General features: G+C 44.3%; 1 protein-coding gene across 6 annotated transcripts in view; it reads left to right on the top strand.

The window, feature by feature from the left end:
* The window catches only part of RAB3GAP2 (RAB3 GTPase activating non-catalytic protein subunit 2), a 95567-nt gene that overhangs the window by 3723 nt on the left and 68173 nt on the right, over window positions 1-23671 (top strand). For all 6 annotated transcript variants that reach the window (XR_002336186.2, XM_003130506.6, XM_084979145.1 and 3 more), the window contains one exon: window positions 15912-15973. Coding sequence is in view for 1 of the 6 variants with exons in the window: in XM_003130506.6 (XP_003130554.3) it covers window positions 15912-15973 (62 nt within the window). In the remaining 5 variants the exon portion in view is untranslated. The remainder of the gene's footprint in view (window positions 1-15911; window positions 15974-23671) is intronic.

The following is a 23671-nucleotide window of genomic DNA, read 5'->3' as shown; positions in this document are numbered from 1 at the left end:
ATGAAAATTAGGAAAATCGCTTATCCTATTACAGGTAGTTTACATGGCATTCTTGGAATGTCTTGAGCTGTGGATTTCAGTGATCTCTGGGCCGTCTTTTACAAAACAGCAGGTTTTGTACGGAGCGCTTCATTAAGAAAACCTGCACCTAAACTTTTGTGAGGGTGAAAATGTTCAGAGTAAAAGCGAAATGATGATGGTGTTTGGCTTTGCATTTTCCTTCGCTTTGTTGATCAGTGTTATAGATGATTGCTTCATCGGGAAGAAGAAATCATGATATTTCATTGTATTTAGCTTACATAGTTTTCTTATCCCAGCTCCTCCCTAGAGGATATGCAGAACAAAAACAAAAATAAGAAAGAAACCTCAGTTACTTGTCATGCTTTGTCCCAGGCAAGTGATCATCTTGAAGACTTGGTTGGTTTAATAATTGTTTTCATTTTAATGTGGAGCGCTGCCGCAGACACAGTGATGCATGGGCGATGAAAACTCTGTACTGCTCTCTTTTATATTTGAATTATCAGAGAATAACAGTGTGACTTTGTTAGTTTTTATTGCCATGATGAAGTGAGATGATCTTGTTTTGCTTTAAAAGAGATCTTGGACCCTACTGTTTCCCACCGTTTACACTAGTGATAAATATCAATAATTGCTGCTCCTCAATCAAGGGTTACCTATTTTAGACATAAAATTTGGTCTCATACTTTGGAATTTTAAATAGTAGTTTGGGTCCCCATCCAACCTAAAGTGACATAATTTCCAGTGCGCATGGATTTCTAAACTAGAGCTGATATTTATAATTAATTTAGGCAAAAAAAAAAATGTACAGAGAGGGAGAGTCTGAGTATTCGGAAGTATTGTAGGTATTATAATACTGTGGATCTCTTAATTTCCCTAACAGCAAAATAATTTTCTGTTGACATGCTGAAGAAACAGAGGAGCTTTCCTTCTTGCCTCTTTTATCAGAAAGATAGGAGATAGAGCACACAGGGAGTTGCCTTCGTGTCACCAATTCAAGTTATGTTTTACTCCAACCACTGGGAAAAGTGTGCTTTTTAGGATAACCTAAAATCATGGACTCACTTTGCGTGGTGGGATATTTCTTATAAATGGTATAAAATACCTATCTTTTTAATACCTAATGAAAATTCTTTCTCTTGTTTGTGATCATACTGGGGAGAGAGAAGTAATCTGAAAGAACATTTATAGGAATTTCAGGAAATCTATAGAGTTTGATTTTGTTAGCTGTTTAAAATTGGAAGAGGATCTTAGATAAATTTTTGTCTGTGTGGAAATTGACACCTGAGCAGTCTTTAATTCCTTTATTCCGCTCATGTCTATTGAACACTTCCTCTGTGTAAGCACAGAGTAGTCTTAAAAGGTAAATAACATAGATTCCTCTAGTCAGGGAGCTTTCAGCCAGTAAAGGAAGTCTGTATGTAAAAGGGGTGTTAGAGGAGTTCCCGTCGTGGCGCAGTGGTTAACGAATCCGACTAGGAACCATGAGGTTGTGGGTTTAATCCCTAGCCTCGCTCAGTGGGTTAAGGATCCGGCGTTGCCGTTAGCTGTGGTGTAGGTCGCAGACGCGGCTTGGATCCCGCGTTGCTGTGGTTCTGTGGTCGGCTGACGGCTGCAGCTCCGATTCGACCCCTAGCCTGGGAACCTCCATATGCCGCGGGAGCGGCCCAAGAAATGGCAATGTCAGTTTCCAGATACGCCTATGTAAGTGCCTACTTTGCTACTCTACCTTCTCCCTCTTTATAAACAAAGGCTGACCTCTCACACATTCAGAGTTATTACAGGAAGTTGCTCCAAGGTGTTTAACTGCCCTCCACCCCTGCTGCAAGACATTGTAAACTCTCCTATCCACCTCAACAAGGGATTTCCAAATAATTTTTGATATTTATGTTTTATGATAATGTGTATTGTTTTCTGCTTCTAATAATTGCAAGAAGTCAGGTAAGAAAACTTTTAATATTTAGAGCCTTTGATCCCGGGAAAACTTTTTTCCTTGATTCTTATCTCTTTTTGCAGAGAAATTTTTGGACAGATGATACAGATCTGTATTACATTAGAATAGCATTCTGTGGAGGAAATGGAATGGAAATAAGAATTCAAGGAGAAAAAAGGACTCAAAATTTTTCTTAGAGAAGATCATCCTATTTGTGGGCATTTTTTTCCTGTTAGTATTTAGAAGCCACTGAATAAATTTAAAAGGATGATATAACTTTATCTTATGTTTATAGTATATCAGAAATTACCTTTTTGTACATGGGATCCATATTACCGAAAAACTTTTCGGGTGTATATAATCAAAAAGTTTGAAGCCATTCTCCTGTAGGGCTGTCATTCCCAGCCTTTTATTTTTTTTTCCGTTGTAGCATGCATAAAAAATTGAGACATAGGCCCTGAATAGTGAAAACACTTTTGAAAAATGAAAAAGTTGGAGGACGTATACTTCCTAATTTGAAAACATATTACAAAGCTACAGTAATCAAAAAAGTGTGGTACTGGCATAAAGGCAAACAAGTAGAATAGTGGAATAGAGAGTCCAGAAATAAACCATTGTGAATAAGATCAGATGATCTTTGACAAGAGTGTCAAGACCACTCAGTGGGGAAAGGACAGTCTTTTCAGCAAATGGTGTAGGGAAAACTGCACATGCAAATACAAGGGAATGAAGCTGGACCTCTATCTTACACCACATACAAAAATTAACTCAAAATGGGTTAAAGATCTAAGTATAAGACCTAAAACTATAAAACTCTTAGAAGAAAACACAGGGGTAAAATTTCATAACATTGGACTTGGTGGTGAGTTTTTTGATTTAACACCAGAAATACAAGCAACAAAAGCAAAAAATTGACAAACTTTAAGACTTTTGTGAATCAAAGGATGCAGTCAACAGAGTGAAAAGGTAGCCTATGGAATGGGAGAGGATATTTGCAAATCATACATCTGATAAAGGATTAGTATCCTCCAGTATATAAAGAGCTCCCACAGGCCAACAACAGCAAAAAACTTCCAAGTTAAAATCGAGCAGAGGACTTGGAATAGACATTTTTATAAGATATTACAGAAAGGGTTACTAAGCATATGAAAAGATACTTAATTTCACTAGTCATGAGAAATGCAAATGAAAAACCACAGTGTCAGCAAAGATATGCGGAAACTGGAACTCTCTATGCTGTTGGTAGTATTGAAATGGCACAACTGTTGCGGAAAACAGTATGGTGATTCCTCCAAAAACAAAAACAAAAACAGAACTACTCAATGATTGAACAATCCCTCTTCAGGGTATATATCCAAAAGAATTGAAAACAGTGTCTTGAAGAGATATTTGCACACCCACAGTCATTGAGGGAGTATTCACAACAGCCAGGGGGTGAATGCAACCCAAATAAATGTCCATGGACAGATGAATGGATAAACAAAATGCGGTACATACAGATGGTGGAATTTTTAAGTCAGCCATTAAAAAGAAGGCGATCCTATCACATGGTACACGTGAACGCCCACGAAGACGTCCCGCTATGTGAAATACTACCCACTCACCAGAAGATACATGCGTGCTTGCATTGACATGAAGTATCTGAAGTAGTTCAATTCATGGAAACAAGCATGAATTGTGGTTACTAGGAGCTCGGGACAGCAGGGGTCTTGTTTCACAAGTGTTGGTTTCAGATTTGCAAGACGGAAAGGTTCTAGAGATGGGTTTCACAACAGTGTGAATGTACTTCACGGAACTGTGCCCCTAAAATGCTCAAGATGATTTTAATGTGTTTTTTTAATATAGTAAGTATAAATATCAATTAGTATGTAATAAAGATTAAAGGTCATAAAAAAAAAAGAAAGCTGCTCATGGTGGCACTGAAGTGACCTGTGGGAGACTGCAGTAGCCCCAGTCGCTATGTGGCTGTCCTGGGAGCTGAGAGGGTCCTTGTCTGTCTCACCCGTAACCCATTTGCAGTTTACTGGGAGTCTTTGCTAGAGGCGGAGGGTGGCCATTGATGGCTTTAAGCAAAAGTATGGCTTTTCGACATTTGAGCTGCACGGCGATGTATGTGGTGGCTGTGGAAAGGGTTCGTTGGGTAGTTCAGAGTTAGAGGTTGGTGACCATTTAGGAGCCGTTCATCCAAGGCCACAGCAGGACCTTCAGGAGTGAGGACAGGACAGAGGCAGGAGTGACGCTGATGGAGTTTGAAACTTGCTTGAAACACTAGTGGCCGTCTACGAAAGGAATTTGAGCTGAGAAATAGGATGACCAGGTTAGTATTTTAGAGATATTTCTTGGTCAGCGGAGAAGAGACTGAATAGGAGTGGTGGGTTGAAGTGGAAATCGAATAACCAGTTAGGTGGCCTTTGCAGTACCTCCCCGAAGGGGAGGCAGTCTTTTCCTTAGATTGGTGTTCTTCAGATGTTATTTAATGGTCTACACAGTGACAATCCTGGGACCATAAGACAGCAAGTATTTTTGAATGACTGCTCTGCTGATCTCACTGGGAACTCTTGAGACCCCAAAGGAACTTTGCTCATGAGAAGGAATCCTTGAAACTCTTAGGTGTCTGCCATGCCGTATCCCTCCTTTGAAAAGAAGGCCAGAAACTGTCCCTTGAACACAGATCACTTTCCTTTGTCATGTGAGCCTAATTCTCACATAGAAATTCCTTAGAAGAGAGAACCTCAGCTCTAGAGAGAGAGAGCGAGAGAGAGAGTGAGAGAATCACCCATTAACACATTGCTGCCCCCCTTTTAAAAACTACGTAAGATCAGATATAAAGGCTACCTTCTGGCTACTCATATCCCACCTGCTAGATGTTAAAACTTTAGTTTTATCCTGTCTAGTATGGTAGCCACTAGCCACATGTGGCTATTTAAATTTAAGTATAAATTAAGTAAAAATAAAAACTGAGTTCCTCATTCACACTAGTTACATTTCAATGGCCCATGTACCTACCTCCGGGCTACCTAATTGAACAGCACAGATACAGAAGGCTGAAATCATTACAGAAAGTTCTGTTATAAAGTGCTATCTTCATGAGAATCTTCCAGACTTTTCTTCTTAGGCAGCAAACACACATGCTGCTTGGGTGTTTTGTTTATCTATTTAAAGTTTTATCTTATGGCCTTGTTTTTGTAAAATGTATGTTCTGGACCTTCTTGATTTTATTTTGTTTTTTTTTTTAGGGCCGCACCCATGGCATATGGAGGTTCCCAGGCTAGGGGTTGAATTGGAGCTGTGGTCACTGGCCTACACCACAGCAACGACAGATCCGAGTCGCGTCTTCGACCTACACCACGGCAACACCAGATCCTTAACCCACTGAGCAAGGCCAGGGATTGAACCCGCAACCTCATGGTTCCTAGTCAGATTTGTTTCCGCTGCACCACAACGGGAACTCCCAGACCTTCTTTAATTGTTTAATGTCAGCATCTTTTCAAGTCTGTACGGACAACTCTATAGCGTTTTCTCTGATGTCCACAGTATCCAGTGAAGACTCTGCCAGGTTTTAGTTAACCATTCCTCCACCAGTGAACATTTAGATTATTTACAAGATTTTTGCTGTAAGAGAATGCTCCCGTAGGCATCCTTATACATGCTTTACATATGATGCTAATATTCCTGTATGTAAATTTCTGGGATTGGAATTGCTGGATAATAGAAATGCATGTTTTTTAATGGTTGATCACAGTTGCCCATTCTTGTTTCTCTAAAAATTGGCTGGATGCATTTCTGTCCATGAAACACTGAAGTGCCCATTTACACACATACTTGTCATCCCCCTCTGTTATCAGTTTCTTTGGTTTTTGCTCTTCTGATAAATAGAAAATGATTCTTGTGTGATGCTAAGATTACTATCAGACTTTATCTGTATTTTTTTTAAAAAATGCAGCAACCAATCACAAGATGAAGCTGGTCTTGCAAGCATTTAGCCTAACTATAAGGAAAGTTTTCTCACGGGACAGTAATTGAATATTAACTGAGGAAGACACTGAATTGGCTTTATGCAGAAATTAGCTGTAGGGAGCAGTATTTACATACTCCACCCTCGTTTACTTTCCTTACATTGTTTTCTGCTGCTCTGGATAGAATAAGTCAATACCACAGTTATGAATTGTAGGAAACAATTATAAAAGATAATAAGTTCTGTCTAATACACCAAATATAGCACTGCTCTTAATGATTCCCTTTGACAAGTTAAATGAGTAGAAAGAATAGGATATACTCAGGTTCTTCAAGTTTATAGACTTGTTAAGATGAGTCTAAAGATTTCTCAGGTTTGGGAGCAAAGGAAACATGTTTATTTTTATAAATGTTTTAGGAGAGGAGGATGCACTCTGTTTCTGCTAAAAGATATTTTCAGTTCTGTCATTTGTGCACTGACTATCAGAACATTCTTTCTATGTGATATGGGAGGCCACTTATTTGACAACAGGAGTCATTAGAATTCTAGAACTGGAAGAGACTTTATAGCTCTAGTCTGATTCGATCATGGTGTTTGGAATTAGAAATGAACTCTTGCTTTTTGAAGATGGAGTAGCCTCCTCCTCATTTAGATTGCTGCATATCTTTAGGCGCTGAAAGGAAGATGCTAATACGAAATTTATATTCCCATCTTCTATTTCCCTAGAAATAGAAAAAGATTAATAATTGAGTCATAGGAAATTAAGAAGAAGCTTCTCTATTCTTTAGGCATTTTTTGCTTTGTATTGCTGTGTGATGCTTTCTGTGTCTTGGCCAAGAAGAGTCAACTAAAATTTGTTCCACCGCCTGATTTATTTACAGATCATAGATTCTAGAGGTTTATGTTCTTTATAGAAATAAGTATATTGTCTCTGATTTTTTTCTTGTCTTAGAAGAATGGAAATGAATTTGCTTCAGTGCTAATAAGATTTTTTGTTAGACCATGGAGATTAAATTAAGTTTTCTTTTTTTCTAGCATTTAATGATTTCAGTTTCTCATTCAGTTTTTGATCTTGACATGCTCATATTGGAAAAAGCAAATACTGTCAAATTAATTGCACACTTTTAGAATTCAGTTCCCTTTCTAGCTTCAGGTTCTTGTTAAATCAAAACCAACACTTGGTTTATGAGGACAGACTGTTTAGAAGCAAATCAAAATAATGTATATTTTGAAGTAAATAGAGCTATGGAAAGCCGAAGTTGAATTTCTTATTTAAGCTTTTATTGGTAGAGAAATTCATTCATTGGAAATATCCCTAAAAAGGTCACCTAAATTTTTTTTGAAGATAGGATTACAGTGTTTTCTCTATAGTTTGAAGGTTTCAATGACTGTATCATTTATCAAGTGTGGAGCTGAACAGTTTTTTTTATACTAGTATGATCTAATCTCTCAGGAAAAAAATTCTCTCCAGCAGGAGTTGTGGTTACATTTTATATTTTAAAGTCAGTGGTTTTATTCATTCAGGCAAAAACATTTAACTTGGTAAGGATAAGACCAAGGGTTTATATTTATGTGGCCAATCATTCTGGGCACTTGAAAATAGTCTTCCTGGGTGATGGTTTTAAGGATCCTGGTCCCAGGAGAGTCACCGTGTAGACCATTAAGGAAAGCCTTTGAATGCTTCTCTAAATTCAAAGAAGTTAAGAATTGAAAAGTCAAGGTATTAATCAATGAGGAGGCAGTTGGTTTTTTTGTTACCATGACTTGCAACTTACTCTTGCTCTTTTTTGTTTCTTTCTGTACATATTGGTTGGTTGGAGATGGGCTTTGTTTCTGTGGAGAGCAAGTATAAGGCAAGGGGAGGTACGAAATAAGAGGGAAGGGTAATGTCAGCAAATGAGGTAAGCTAACAAAATAATCTAAGCTGGCGAACTTCTTGAATGACGTGAATTGAATCCTCAATGCCATCCTTGATTTTTTTGTGAATTTTAAGGGAAAATGGCTAAAAATGTGAAAAGAGTAGACTAAAGGAAGCTCACCCCTCAGGAAAGGTTTGCTGCTCCCCCCCAAATTAAAATTCAGAACTAAACAGAAATGTCTCGTACTTGGAAATGCCATTTTTTTTTTCCAGTAGGTTGTGCAGGAAATGAGGTGGGAAATCCCAATTAAAACATGAGCCTTTGGAAAACAAAACAAAACAAGCCTTTGAACTACCTTGCCTATAGTTCCTGCGGTCCCGATGTAAAATTGTTGTAAAATAACTGCTTTAGGAGCAGCATCTGGCAGATGAGTCATAGCACTAAAGTAACAAGACTAAGGAAGCCTTCTCAGGATCTGTTCCTAGCTGTCTCCTATAGGTGATAAATTTGCTATCTTTAGCTGATTTTAGTATAACCTACTTTATTCACTATTGGGAAAAGGAATATTTGCATAATAGTGCACAGACACAATTCAAGAGTGGTATGGATATTCTTATTCTTTCTTTTTTTTTGCCTTCAAAATGATGTGTTTATTTGGGAACTCAGTGTCCTTTGTAATTATTTTTAAAGTTACGATACATGTGTTGTTTTGAAATGTTGAAATATACATTTTGTGTGTGTATGGAATATAAAGATCCATGAATCCGGAGTTCCCGTCGTGACGCAGTGGTTAACGAATCCGACTAGGAACCATGAGGTTGCGGGTTCGGTCCCTGCCCTTGCTTAGTGGGTTAACGATCTGGCGTTGCCGTGAGCTGTGGTGTAGGTTGCAGACACGGCTCGGATCCCGCGTTGCTGTGACTCTGGCGTAGACTAGTGGCTACAGCTCCGATTTGACCCCTAGCCTGGGAACCTCCATATGCCGAGGGAGCAGCCCAAGAAATAGCAAAAAGACAAAAAAAAAAAAAAAATAATAATAATAATTTAAAAAAAAAAAAAAAGATCCATGAATCCACATCAGGCCAGATATTTTGAACTACATTTCTAGAGGATCTTTTTTTACATAATCAAGTTCTGCCACTTAGACTTGAATTAGAACAATAATACTCTGTTTTTCCTATTCTTATGCAAAACTAAAGCTAAGAATTGCTTTTTAATTATTTCTTTTTACTAGTTAAAATGGAATGGAATAGAGAATTATAAAATGTATATATTTAAAATTTAACATAGAAAGCTTATGCTAAAGAGATGGTTTTGATCTGGTGTATAGTCTGTATATCAAGTTCATAAAGTTTAATTTTGAATATTTGTGGAAAGGCAAAAGGTTTAGAATCAGTAACTCATTTGTTCACTGTATTTAATAATGTTAAACTAAATCTTGCTGCTCTTATAGGGCTACATGGGGAAGAGTTTGGGTAAGAAAGTCATTTTCAAAGACCTTATATCCTAAAGGGATATACATATTTATTAAGTATTCATGGTGTTCTCGAAGGTACTTATATATGTGTGTGTAAGAGTTGACACACGCACAGCATACGTGGTCCGTGCCCTCCAAGGCTTAGTGGTTCATGGTGTTGACAAGGTGTGCCTTTGTGATAAGCAAGGTAACAATGCAATGAGTGACCCAGGGCAGTTTCTAATTAAGTTCTGAAAGAAAAATATAACCAAATGCTCTGGTTTCACAAGAGGGAAAGGTCCCTGGTGGACACAAGAAAACTCCGTAAGGAATTTGAGTCCCCAAGGTGCGGTTGGATTTGGAGCAGATGGGGGGGGTGGTGCGCATTCTCCTTGACAAAGATGGGGTGGGTGGAAGCCAAGGGTAAGGAGGAGGACTGAGGATGCTGTGTGTGGAGGGTGATCCTTGAACAGCATGAAGGGTGTGTGTGCCAAGCACTGTCCCTAGTGCTTTACAGGTGTCACCAACAACAGTGCGAGGTCCATTCAGTTATTAACTCCATTCTGCTAAAGAGGACGCTGCGGTGCAAGAGATGAGCTGAATCGCTCAAGGTCATAGCACTCTTCAGGGCTGAAGCTGGGTATGCAGCCCAGGTTGCCTGGCCCTGGAGACATACTAGTTAGTTGTTCAGACTTTGCTGTTTGATGCCGTAGTCGCGGGCCGCACGTGCACAGGAGCGCCTGAAATGGGGCTGGTCCAAACCGAGATGTACACGTCAGATCTCGAAGACTTTGGATCAACAAAACAATGTAAAATAGCTCATGAACAATTTAACGGTTACATATTGAATTGAATATTTTAGGTATGTCATATTAAATAAAATATGTTATTTAAATTTCACCCATTTCTACTTTTTCAATACGGCTGCTCCTCAGTTTAAAATGGCATGGGTGGCTTGCATTATATTTTTATTGGCTGCAGCTACTGAAGACTGTCCACCAGAGCGTGAAGAGTCTAATTTGAGCGAAAGAATAGGAACAAGGAGGAGGGAGGGCAGACGAAGGAAAAAGGAAATTGAGGATCAGATTGGGGGAGCATTGACGTTTATCCTTGAAGCTGGCGTTGCCCAGTGCGTGATCTGGGGACAATTTGCCTCACATTTTCAGGGTAGGGCCAACCCTGAAACTTTAGCCATCCCTAATTCATTGTTTTAATCTCTTTCTTGCAGAGATTTTAAGGCTGCCTAGACAGGAGAATCTGCAAAAGAGAGCGTAACTCTGCTTTTATAAAGGCAGTGAATGTGGATACCACTTGCTTAATTTTCCAGTGTTGTTGAACTGGACTTGAGCAAAATAAAGGATACAGTTCACGACAGTGTCTAAATTTGGAGAATGGCTTCTGGAGATGGAATATTTGCTACTTATGTATTTAATAAATGGGGGGAAAATGCTTAAAATTACTGTACAATTTATAGCCTAGCCTTTGACCCAAACGAATGCCACTTGGCTCGTTGGGCGAGCTGGTTAAAGGCCAGTGGCTCTGTGATTGGATGATTTGGGCGGCAGCTTTGGAATTTTTACAGTGGACCCTGACCACCCTAAAGAAGTTGCCTGCCCTGGTGTCCATACGCTCTGTACATTTTGTTAAACCGACTTGCCTCTTAGGGTACATCAGAGGTTGTTGGTACTTTCAAATTACCCTGGCGTATGGGAGATTTTGATCTGTTTATTCTGAGAGAGAATCCTAATTTGATAATAAAAAGTAAATTAGTCTCATTTCTTCATGAGTATGTCAAATTTATTTATCTTCAGGTTTTACAGTGAATGCTGCACATTGACATTAAATGGTTCTCAGTTCTCAAATGTAAACCCTTTGGCTATCCACACAGCTGTGATCAACAAGCAATTAAAATGCACCGATAGGAGTTCCCTTCGTGGCTCAGTGGTTGACGAATCCGATTAGGAACTATGAGGTGGCGGGTTCGATCCCTGGCCTCTCTCAGTGGGTTAAGGATCTGGCGTTGCCGTGAGCTGTGGTGTAGGTCGCAGACGTGGCTTGGATCCCAAGTTGCTGTGGCTGTGGTGTAGGCCGGTGGCTGTAGCTCCGATTCGACCCCTAGCCTGGGAACCTCCATATGCTGCAGGATCGGCCCTAGAAAGGGCAAAAAGACAAAAAAATGAGAAAATAAAATGCACCGATACTGATACGGATTGAAGACATCCATCTCTCATAGAAGGAAAGACTGCCTGAATACAATTCTGTACACGAACACCAAGTTCATCAGACACTCAGCAGCTGTTTTTTCAATATAGACAATTTTTTCCTTAAAGAATGTGCTTGGCCTGTTTACAGTTTGAGGGCAGAAGAACTCATCTTAGGGAAGTGCTGAGATTCTGGCCCTTTTTAACAGCTGACCAAAGCTGTCAAACAGCAGCCTGCAAAACAGCATCAAATGATTTTCAACAAAAGTCAGGAGGCTGCAGAATTTGCATCAGTGGCGCTGAGTGGTCACAGCCACCAAGGGCACTGCCTAGTTTGCAGATATTTCCCTTTTTTTTCCCCCCCTTTATTTTAATGTTTCCCGTTTTTAAGTTGACTAGAACGTGGAGTGCATGTCATTGCAGTTTTATAAATAGACTTAGGATTCGAGACCAACCTTCAAAGACCCCTTTAACCTGTCTGAGTAGCGGTTCTGCTTCCCTGTCCGTTAACCTCTGCACACTGACCTCTCTGGGAAGTGTATTCCTGTGATCCTGAGAGGTGCCTGCCTAAATTCGCTTTCCCTCTTGTTAGTTGAACCCCCCAGTCAGAGGCATCGAGGCGTGGGCAAACGTCAGGAACACAGCTGTTTTGTAAGGAGCAAATATTTCCGAAGGTCTGTCTCTGCCTGGAGTATTTTGAATTGTGCCATAAGGTGCTAACTGGGTCTCTGCAGGGACAGGAAATCCGAATTGCTGCTGTCTTCTGTTTGCGCCTATGCGTCATTTGTGAACTGAGTCAGGTACTTTTTATACCAACATGGATGAGACAGAACTCTTTTTTCAGAGTTGTCTTCTGTTCAGTGTTCAGCAGCAGTCATGTGCACCAACTAAGCCCTTTCAAAGCTTACTTGCTTTTGTCTCTCCAGCACTTGTCGCGCGGCCCCACACATAAAAGATGCTATTGTTTGTGGAGTGATTAGCTGACCTTGATGAAGTGCTTTAGATTCTGCATGGTCTCTCAGAAAGTGTGGTCATTTGATAAATGCTTTATTTTTAGGACAGTTTTAACATTGAAACGTGGAAGCTTAGAGTGATAAGCTTCTCTAGGTACTTTGCTTTCTCTTAGGAGAGCCAGTGCGTTTTCTGTGTAAATGGGAGGGCCTAGGTGCCATCAGCCCACAATAAGACAGAGCTGATTTTGGTTCACTGGAAACATGAGCAGAATAAACAGATTGCCTAACAGAATTAGAATTGCCAAAAACAAACTGTGGTCTTCCAGGTTTCCAGAAAAAAAGTCCAAGTCTTAATGTCAAGGGAATAGTTCCATTTTAAGACAATAGATAACTTGTTTTGGGTCTTATTGGTTGACCCCGCTGTTTCCTGATCTTATCCTTCTTCATAAGCTGTAGGAGTAAAGCATAGCCAGATACTTGCGAGCGCAGGCTTTGGAACCCCCCCAGACCTGAGTTCAACCCCCATTCCACCCCTTAATCTTCTGTGATCTTGGTCAAGTTACGTAAACTAGGTAATCTTTTCTTTTTTTTCCCCCCCCTGTAAAAAGGGGATGATACGCCATCCTTGTCCTTCTGATGTGGATTGATGTCTCTAAAGCACTTTCACCTATAGAAACACTGAATACATGGTAGCTGTTGTTATGTGATTACCCCTGTCTGTGAAAGGCATCTTTTCACCTCTTTGCCTTTGAAAAGTTCCTAGCAGAGTTCCCGTTGCAGCTCAGCGGGTTAAGAACCCGACACAGAGTCCATGAGGATACAGTTTCAATCCCCGGCCTTGTTCAGTGGTTAAGGATCTGGCGTCACTGCGAGCTATGGCATAGGCTGCAGATGCGGCCTGGATCCGGCGTGAATGTGGCTGTGGTGTCACCTGGCAGTGCAGCTCCTATTCGACCCCTGGCCCAAGAGCTTCCGTATGTTGTGGGTGCAGCCCTAAGAATAAAAAAGTTCCTACCCAATTTTTAAAGACTTAGTTTAAGATGATGACTCACTGCATTTTTTTCAGCTCTCACTGCTTCGTCAGAGTTCCCATAGTAATCAGTTACATGTGTCGCGAGACATGTTTCTACAATATTTTCTTAGCCTCTTTGCTGAAAACTCCATCTTCCTGCTTGAAAAACAGTCACGGTGCTGGTGAATGACTTCAGCTTAAGCACAAAGACCTAAAGGCATAAGTTATTCGTAGGGTCAGCTGACTGAGGACAGAATGCGTTGGTGTGGGCACACAGGACCTGTGCAGATTGGCAGGCCGTTTGCACAGCATGATATGTCCTCAAGAATAAGAGAAAGAGGAAGCTCATGGCCCCAAGGGGTTTATGAGGGGTCGTTAGCAGAATATGCATTAGCCAGGAGAACCAAGGTGCAGACCTGGGCAGGTCCTCTGCAGAAGCACAAGGGTGGTGCTCTAGATGCTGCGCAGAGACAGCTGACGCCAGGCTTCCTCAAATGCTAATGATCGTTAAATGCCTAAAGGTCAGAATAAAAGCTTAATCAGCAGCCAGCTCTGCGGCTTCTAAAATAACTTAGAAAAACCTCTATCCTGCACCTACAGCCCCCTCCTCACTTGACGTCATCCTCAAGCGCACAGTAAAAGCAGGGCGGTTTCTTGAGGCGGAGCTCTTGGTCCCCGAGACCTTGAGTCCCCTGGTTCCCACCTTTACTTGAGATAAATGTCTCTGTGTCTTGTTTTATGTTAACTTTTTTCCTTAAGTTTCACAGCACCCGTTCTTCAGCCCCAACCTGCTGAGCTGGTCTCGGCAACATGTTTGTCCCTCTCCACTAGATCACAGGTTCTTTAAGGAGACAGAGTTTGGATGTTTGCATTTTCTCCGTTCCTACTACAGTGTGTGGCACATGGTATTTAACGGAACCCTTGGTAAATGGTTTAATTGATGTGTACACGGAACCCCTTCTATAAGCTGTGCAGTGTTAATCAAATGATTAGTACTGTTTTAGGACTTAATACATGCCTAGCAGCGTGCCTGGCACATTAGAAAGTAGTCATTTGGTGTTTAAGTGCCGAAGATGGGAATATTACCACAAAGCTAATTGGGCAGTGATTCCAAGGACCAGACTGTGACTTTTTAAAATCACCTGATCCATAGTTGATGTTAGCGACTTTTAAAACACTGTGGATAAGTGGAAGTCCTGTTTGCTTCCTCCCGTGGTCAGCATCCATCCTAGACGACAGCCCGTCTTCTAAGTTGATTCTTCCCCCAGAGTTTTTGTTTTGTTGTTGTTTTGTTTTCATTTTTGGTCGCCATATGGAGTCCCTGGGCCAGGGATCAGATTCGAGCTGCAGTCACAAGCTCCAACTGCAGCAACACCGGCTCCGTAACCCACTGTGCTGGGCTGGGGACTGAACCTGTGACCCCACGCTCCCGAGATGCCACCAATCCTATTGCACCACAGCGGAACTCCTTCCCTCAGAATTTTGAAGCTGAGTGGTTTAAGTTGTATTTTATTTATGTTTTATCGTGTTTGGCTAAATCCTGGTGGCTGGCATTGAGAGCTTACTGTGTGTCAGGCACAGAGGGCTTTCAGGGGCTCTCTGATCTCACGCTCCCAACCACCCCACTCGCTGTAGGTATGTCGTTCCCATGACCTTATGGTGAGGGCGCTGAAGCTTACAGAGATGGAGTAACTTGCTGCAGGTCAGAGCCGGGAAGCGCTGGGTCCAGGATGCGAACCTAGGTAATCTGGTTCTGGGGCCTAAACTTAAAATTAGGCAACTGCCTGCTCTTTTCACATTTTGGAGCAGCTTTTATTTGTTTTTTTTTTAATTTAATTTGAGGTACTACATGTCAGGTATCAAATGTTTGTCTCAGAGTAGTTCCTTTAAAAATGATAGTTTTATTCCTTCTGATATACATGTATATATTCTTTTTCTCGCTGTATCATGCTCCATCATAAGTGACTAGACATAGTTCCCAGTGCTCTACAGCAGGATCTCATTGCTTATCCATTCCAAAGGCAATAGTTTTCATCTATGAACCCCAAGCTCCCAGTCCATCCCGCTCCCTCCCCCTCCCCCTCGGCAACCACAAGTCCGTTCTCCACGTCCATGAGTTTCTTTTCTGTGGAAGGTTCATCTGTGCTGTATAATAGATTCCAGATATAAGTGATATCATATGGTATTTGTCTTTCTCTTTCTGACTTCACTTAGTGTGAGAATCTCTCGTTCCATCCATGTTGCTGCAAATTAGATGTCCAATATCTTAAGATCCAAATAACCTGCACAGTTCTACTATTACAGAGATTTGACAATTCAGATCACGTGTTTTCTGATTATTATTATCATACATGGCAAAATGGTGATGTGGTATAGTTTACCATTGTTTTCCTTCTTAATGTGAGCATTATATTTATACAATATTATCTATTAGAGGTTGGTTTTATTATGTTTAGGGGAAGTGTTTTCAAAATATTTTAAGCTCTGTGTTTCATGTAAGCACTTTTCATCTTTTTCACAATAGGTAAATCAAACTGGGAAGACGATGGTTGGGGAACGTGGGAAGAAACAGAACCCCAAGAACCTGTAAGTCTTTGTCAACGCATGCATGCTTTCAAAAAAAAAAAAAAAAACCAGTGGTGTTTTCCTTTTGTGATGGTGGTGACATTTCAGTGTTGGGTTAACATTTTAAAATGTTTGTCAAGAACAAACCTGTGCTGACTTAAGTGTACTTAAGTAGATGCCTGTTCTTAAGGATTTGATGACTTCATAGTTAAGTGGGCTAACTAAGGAAGGGTTCTTTTCCTTGTAAATTATTCTTTTAGACTCCCGCACTCATTCACTCAGCATTTATGTGTTAAGTGCCCACCGTGGTCTAGGTGCTGGGAAGATAGCATGGGCAAGGGAGACCAAGTCCCCATATGTGGTAGTGCGTGCTTACCTGTGAGTAATAGAAGATCTAACCTCAACTGGCTTAAGTAACAGGGACATCCATTAGCTCACATAAAGGAGCCAGGGTTAGTATATGCACTCCCAGGGAGGCTGATGAGGCAATTCCACTATGTCATCAAGGACTCAAGTTCTTTCCTTGTGTCTGCTTTGCATGTACAGTGCTGATGTCATCCTAAACTTGCTCCTCTTGCAGGTGTGGTGGGGCGAGATGTTTCTTCATTCTTGACCAAAGGTAGAAAAAGGCCAGGGCTTTTCTCAACTCTTTTCCGTGCCTCTTATCTTCTTGTCTTGAATTGAGCCAGACACTCATTTCTGCACTCGCCACTAGCAGGTGATAATGAGACTTTTTATCAGTCAGTCGTATCATTTCCTGGAGTTGGAGGATAAAGGGTCAGCTTCTTCTGAGATCCATGGCTGCACAGGGAGGAGTTGAGACCTGAACAAAAGCGGGATTTTTTATTAAGAAAGAAGAGTGAACATGTGTACCGGCTAGGTCTTACCATCCCTGTGCTCAGCAGCTTACACTCTAATGGGGAGGGATAAAAAAAAAATTTTTTTTTTGGCTGCACCTGCAGCATATGGATATTCCTGGGCTGAGGAATTGAAACCGAGCTGCAGCTGCGACCTGTACCACGCCGGGCCAGGGATCCGACCCAAGCCTCTACGGAGACAACGCCAGATCCTTACCCACTGTGCCATAGCTGCAACTCCAAAAAAAAATTTTTTTTAAAGATAGGTGAAAAGTATCAAATGGTGTCATAGGTACACAGAGAATTCGAATGGTGGTGTGGTATCTGTGATCGTGGGACTTGTGTAGATTGGGTGTCTGGGGAGGCTTTTTGGAGGATATGACCTTTCAGCTGAGGTCCAGAAACAACAAGGAGTCAACGAGGAGCAGGTCTGGTGAAGAGGGTCGCAGGCCAGGGGACAGCTCATGCGGCCGGCCCTGCGGCGGGACGGGCTGGGGTTTGAAGGAACGTACAGAAGGCCAGTGTGTGTTTGGCAGCTCTGAACCTGCTACAAGAGGCGGTTAGAGAAACCAGCAGGCCAGATGAATGGCTTTGCGAATTGCAGCTTACTCTAACTGCAATGGAAAACCGCACTGAGCAGATTTCTCACCGTTACAGTTCTTCTCGGCTGCTGTCCAGCGCAGATTAGAGTAGGGAGCAAAGTGGAAGCGAGCAGGGAGGCTGTTCCTGTGGTTTGGTGGAGCAATTACGTGGCTTGCGTTAAGCAGGTGTTGAGACATCCGTGGATTCAGGAGACCTTTGACAGATAATGAGAAGACGTTGCTGTGAATTGGTTGTGAAGGCTGGGGGGGGGAGAATCTCGGATGAACTTTTTTGGTCTGGGGCGTGGTGTGGAGCAGATCAAACATTAGAAGATGTTGACACTCCCTAAAGCTGAGTAACCAGTACCATTCTCTGTATTTTTGTCAGTCTTTGAAATTATCCATAGTAAAAAGTCCTTTTAAAAACCTCCCAGGTGTTTGGCTTGAGCTCCTGGCTGGATGCTGTGTCATTTACTGAGTTGGGGAAGACGAAAGGGTAGATCGGGGGAGAAATGAAAGAGCATCGCGTGGTGAGCGGCAGACGTGTAATGGGCTGGAGCGCTCTAGGCAAGCTGGGGAGGCGGGGGACTGGCCATCTGGGAGGACCTCAAGGGGGCCTGGGGGCAGCTCAAGGAGCTGGCTTATCTCCTCCTCTCTGCTCTGCTCCTGTGTCGACACGGAGGCCCGGCTGTACCCTGTCTCGCTTTACTCAGACTGGCTTCTGCTTACTCTGATTCAGACTCTTTCGTGGCTTTTACTTCCGTCTTTTGTTCGTGATGGTCTTAGCTTCGTTGCCCCCCTGGGGTCACCCTCAGAGCTCATCGCGAGGATGGTACCGCGTCTCTTGCTTCCCCCTCTGGTGTAGGCTGTTTGGGAGGGGGATGTGGATGACACCAGGTCACTTCACAGGACATCAGCCAGCTGTGGCGAGAATAGGGGGCAGGGGGCGAGTGTTAAAGAGGCTGGAGACCCTCTGCCTCTGTGTGGGCAAGTCTCTCGGGGCGGGGGAGGGGGGGCACGTGCACCAAGAGCTTCTCAGATAGGGAAAGCGTAGCTGGCAGCTCCTTACAGGTATGTTTAGTTTTCTAGAATCATAGAGTTAAGTCACTAGCGTGATACAAAACACTCCCAGGTAAGTTTGAGGTCTTCTGAAATCAGCCTCACAGACATTGCCCCTTAAAGTGGACCCGTGCATTTGCCATCTCAGAGGAGGTCCGGAGGGACAGTGATGATTAAATATATAAAATGGTGGGGCCAACTTAGGGTACTTAGAGGTCTGGGTCCAGAGGCCCTCCGCTTAAAGAGCCCGCTGGTACTGGTTGGTTCTTTCTGGAATGGATTTTTACTCGTGAATGATGCAGTTGGGGATTTGTGTGTGAGGCTAGTTTTCCTTCCAAATACCCACTACGGTTCCTAGATAATATTAAGGGGGGTAGTTTACTGATGTGTGTCATTGACCTGCTTTTTGGCTCGTTGAACAGCGTACCTTCCCTAAGCTCACGGCGCCTTGCGTATAACCCAGCTCAGGAGAACATCACTGCTGCGCACGCTGGGGTCGGAGAGGCAGGCAGGCCCGCTGACGGCTTCGTGAGGTTGAAGCTTACTGTCCGTGTGATCAGAAACCACACTCTGATTCCTGGCTTTGAAAGCTCACCTTGGCTGCTCTGGAATAGGTTGCCTCTCATGTCGGTAAAGGTCACGGGTTGGTGTCTTCTGCGGCCTTTCACGTTGCTGTTCACTCTCCCTGCGATTCTGGGTGACCTGGACCACGACAGCCGAGGCGGGATGTGTGGGTGTTGACAGACGTCTTTCCATCTGACCCTAAAGTGTTTCGGCTTCTCTTTATTGGCAAGAATACGCTAAATCCAGGGAAGACCTAGCCTGGCTCTTTCCGCTAGAAGCTAAAATGGGTTCCTCCTTGTTCTGAAAACACATAAGTTACAATTGCAGCATTTCTTCATTTGGACAAAACCTGAATATTAATCAGTGGCCCTCAGAATAAAGTAGCTTGTTGTGATTTTTGTCATGATGGATTTGCTCAAACCTTGGGCTTGTCGGATGCAGCGAGTGGAATAGTCCTGTTAGACCTCGTTGACCGCCCTTTGGGGTCTACCAGTCCTTCCTAACTGTTTAAACCCTTTACCCTGTCATGGCCTCGTGCACATGGTGAGGGAGAAAGCGCTTGGATGACAGAGCGGCCGGGACAGTGATGTTTAGAAGTTATTCCCGTATTAAAGGCATCCTGCTGTGTTTGAGAGCGTCTTTGCATTTGGATCCTGTCCTCAAAACAAGACGACATCTTTGCCAGGGGGGTCCACTTGGTGGGTGAGAGCGAATATGGCACTGTGACCAGGGGGAGAGGCTGTGACCTCTGCCGTGCACCGCAGCATCCCTCACAACTCTCTGGGTGTGGCATCGTTAGGAAGTTTTGCTGTGAAAAACATTTTATAGCAGGACTGTTAGAAACTGCACTTGGCTGCGCCAAGAGACTTGGGTGGTATCTTCACTGTCAGTGATTATGAGCAACTGAAGGCGTAGCCGGCTCCGGAGGTGGAGCGGGGTCAGGGCCAATCTTGGCAGATGCGCGAAACCCAAAAGTGCGCGCTCTAGTCAAGGTCACAGGTGAGGCCATCTGGTCGGGATGGAGAGGGAACTTCCCGTCTCTAGTTACGGACAGACAGCAGACGCACACTCGGCCTTCCCTGCAGGTCTCCCTGGCAGGTCTCGTCGACATCAGACAGAGCAGGACAGGAAGAAGTGGGATGTTGAGAAGTCAGTTTGTGGTTGTGTCCAGTGCTGTTACTGTCAGAACAGAGACAGGCGTCTCCACTGATTGCCATTGGGCGGTGGCTACTGTGACCAGCAGGGGTGAATGAGCTTTCATTCCTGGCTAGTCTGGCATTAGAGATCCATGTGTGCTGGTTGTTGGGGGGCTGCAGTTCCCGTCGTGGCTCAGTGGGTAATGAACCTGACTAGGAACCATGAGGATGCAGGTTCGATCCCTGTCCTCACTCAGTGGGTTAAGGCTCCGGCGTTGCTGTGAGCTGTGGTGTAGGTTGTAGATGCAGCTCGGATCCCGTGTTGCTGTGTCTGTGGTGTAGACTGGAGGCTACAGCTCCGATTTGACTCCTAGCCTGGGAACCTCCATATGCCGCACTAAAAAAGACAAAAAAAAATAAAAATAAAGAGTGAAGAGCAGCAGCTCCTGCCTCCGACGCTGACCTGCAGGCTGACTGGTGGCTTCTGAGTCCAGCAAAAACTCTAATGACCGCCTGGGGCTTTTCGGCTCTCAGCGCTTTGAGAGGAGGCTCAGATTTTTAGGACAGAAGAGGGTCAAGGGTGCCTGTCGTCAGAGCTATGGTCCCAGGGTGTGGACGAGGCGTCTCTAAGGGCGAGAGGGCCTCTTTGGCCTCTGTTCTGGGTTGTCAGCTGCAGCAAGGGCCTCGCAAAGAAAGCATGTTCCAGTTGCTGTTGTCGGCTGCAGCCACCAGCCACGTCCAGGAACACGTGCGTGTGTGGCGCTGCTGGGCCCTGGCACTTTCAGGGTGGCTTCTGTCGCAGAGAAGGACAGGTGTCTTTCTCCTGGAGAGAGTTGACCTCTGTGTCCCCTGCCAGCTGCTGTGGCTGTGGAACACCCCCACCTGGGGGCCGGAACAACACGCAGGTCTTTTCTCACAGTCCCGGTCGCTGGAGCCCAAGCTCAGAGGCCGTCACAGTGGTTTCCCCGGGGACTCCTCGCCTGGCCTGCGGTGGCTGCCGCCCTGCTGTCATCACCTGGCCTTCCCGCTGTGCTTAAAGGGCAGGAAGCTCTGGGATGATGAGGGCAGTGCCCCGTGGCCTCCTTTAACCCTCACGGCCTCCTTACACGCCCCACCCCCACATCGGGTCACATCGCGGGTTAGGGCTTCATCACATGGATTTTGGAGGGGGTGCAGCTGAGTCCATGTAACAACGCCCAGGTCAGGCACAACATTCTTCCTGCCCATGAGTCAACAGCATGAGAGGATCCAAAGGCAGGCAGAGGGGCTTTCAGAGTAAAGCAAAGGCAGAATCAAGGTCTTCTTCTCTACTGACCCTTTTTTTTTTTGGTCTTTTTGCAATTTCTTGGGCCGCTCCCGCGGCATATGGAGGTTCCCAGGCTAGGGGTCGAATCGGAGCTGTAGCTGCTGGCCTACACCAGGGCCACAGCAACGTGGGATCCAAGCCACGTCTGCGACCTACACCACAGCTCACGGCAACACCAGATCCTTAACTCACTGAGCAAGGCCAGGGATTGAACCCGCAACCTCATGGTTCCTAGTCGGCTTCGTTAACCACTGAGCCATGGTGGGAACTCCCCTCTCTACTGACTCTTCAGCTGCCCTCGTGACAGGTAGTAACCTGGCTGGGGGAAATGGGAAAAGACGTCGTACAGCAGGTACCAGTTAGTCATCTTGTAACAAATAGTAAGTGTGTTGGGGGCAGGAGCACACCTGTGGCTTACAGCAGGTCCTTAACCCACTGCCCCACAAGGGAACGCCAGTGAGGAGTATTTTTTACAGCGTTGCAAGGGCTTCTTGGTGGGATTATACTTTTTTTGCTTTGGGAAAGAAGTGGTATTTTGCTCAGCTTCCTGCTGTAATGGACATCGAGGCAGTGTGAGAAGCTTGATAGAACTGGCAAAGCAGATTTCATGAGCTTTTCATCATCGGTTTATCAAGGACCAGAGGGTGGGAGGATAGAGTCAAGGATTTGCTTGGCAGCGGTTTCTAGAACAGGAAGCACAGAAGGTCCTGGGTTAAGGTCCTCACTGCAGGTGAGCAGTGTAGAAAATTGCCCTTCCAAAGACGCTTGAGGAATGTGTTCCATCTGTTTTGCAGGAAGTAAGTCACGAAGTTTACGGAAGCAGCTGTGATGGAGCAGATTAACAGAGAATGAACGTGTGTGCTGGTTAGAGGGCGGCCCCCGAGGAACGTTTGTTTACGGGCTGAGCCATAGGGTACAGCATGACCGACTAGACTCTGAGAGCAGTTAGAATCTGGGCCGATGCCGGCACACACGTGGCCTTACTTTCGTGTCCTGAGACTGCGGTGCCACTGGTTTGGCCAGAGGGAGGAAAGCCCCAGGGTACGCCAAGGATCCAGCCCAGGTCCTCCTCCTGCCGGAGGGAGGCTCTCATCCGGACTTGGGACCTTTGACTATTAGAAATGCTCGTTTCGCCAGTGACCTTCCTCCACGGTAGTACAAGCTGGGTCTGCCTGGTGCTTCTCAGACACAGGCGATTCGTCCCTTGGGGGACCCTTGGCAGTGTCTGGAGACATTTTGCGTGTCACGACTTGGGGGAAAGTGATCCCAGTGGGTCAAGGCTGTGGAGGGAGGCCACAAAGCGTCTGCAATGCACAGCCAGCCCTGCACAGCGCAGGATTGCACGCCTGACACGTCGGTAGTGCTGGACTTCGGAAGTCTGGGCTGGCCCATGGCTTTTAGTGTAACTCTCCCCGCCTTTCTTCTGCCTTTGTCCCTTTTTGTTCACTGTAATTTCTTGGCCTCTTTTGGGGGCCTCAGAGGTTGATCTTGGGGGGGAGGTGGGGGAGAGTTCCCATTGTGGCTCAGCGGAAACGAATCTGGCTAGTATCCATGAGGATGCAGGTTTGATCCCTGGCCTCACTCAGTGCGTTAAGCATCTGGTGTTGTTGTGGCTGTGGTGTAGGCTGGCGGCTACAAGTCACATTTGACCCCTAGCCTGGGGACCTCCATATGCCGCAGGTGCAGCCCTGAAAAAAAAAGACAAGACAAAATGAACTTACTTAATCAAAAAAGCGAAGGGGAGGGAACCCTTTTGATCTTTAGGGCCATTAGTTTGGTTTTAGGAGTTTCCGGTGGAGTGATTTGCTCATGTGAAAAGTGAGGTTTGAGGATCATTTGCCAGCAAACCAAGGTGAGCATAAGCTGTTCTTGGGTCTTTGGCCACAGACCCACCAGTAGTCCAGGCTCAGTCTTTTTTTTTTTTTTTCTTTTTCATTTTTGATCGCCCTGCACCATCTGGAGCCCCCAGCCCAGGGATCAGATCCAAGCCGTAGTTGAGACTCAAGCCCAGCTGGAGCAACACCGCATCCTTAACCCACTGTGCCAGGCCAGGGATCAAACCCGCACCCCAGAGCTCCGAAGATGCCACTGATCCCATTGTGCCACAGCGGGAGCTCCCAGGCTCAGTCCCAATGGCATTATTTATGCCTAAATGTTTAAGAACAACCCATTCTTAGTCTCTCCACATAACCAGCCACCACTTTCCCTTGCTCCTG

The sequence above is a fragment of the Sus scrofa genome, chromosome 10, assembly GCF_054392235.1.
Source record: "Sus scrofa isolate SSC_HxYL_T2T_F1_AM1 chromosome 10, Sscrofa_HxYL_maternal_Yorkshire_Landrace_v2.0, whole genome shotgun sequence".
NCBI classification, from domain to species: Eukaryota; Metazoa; Chordata; class Mammalia; order Artiodactyla; family Suidae; genus Sus; species Sus scrofa.
This window is presented reverse-complemented; position numbering and strand designations above follow the sequence as displayed.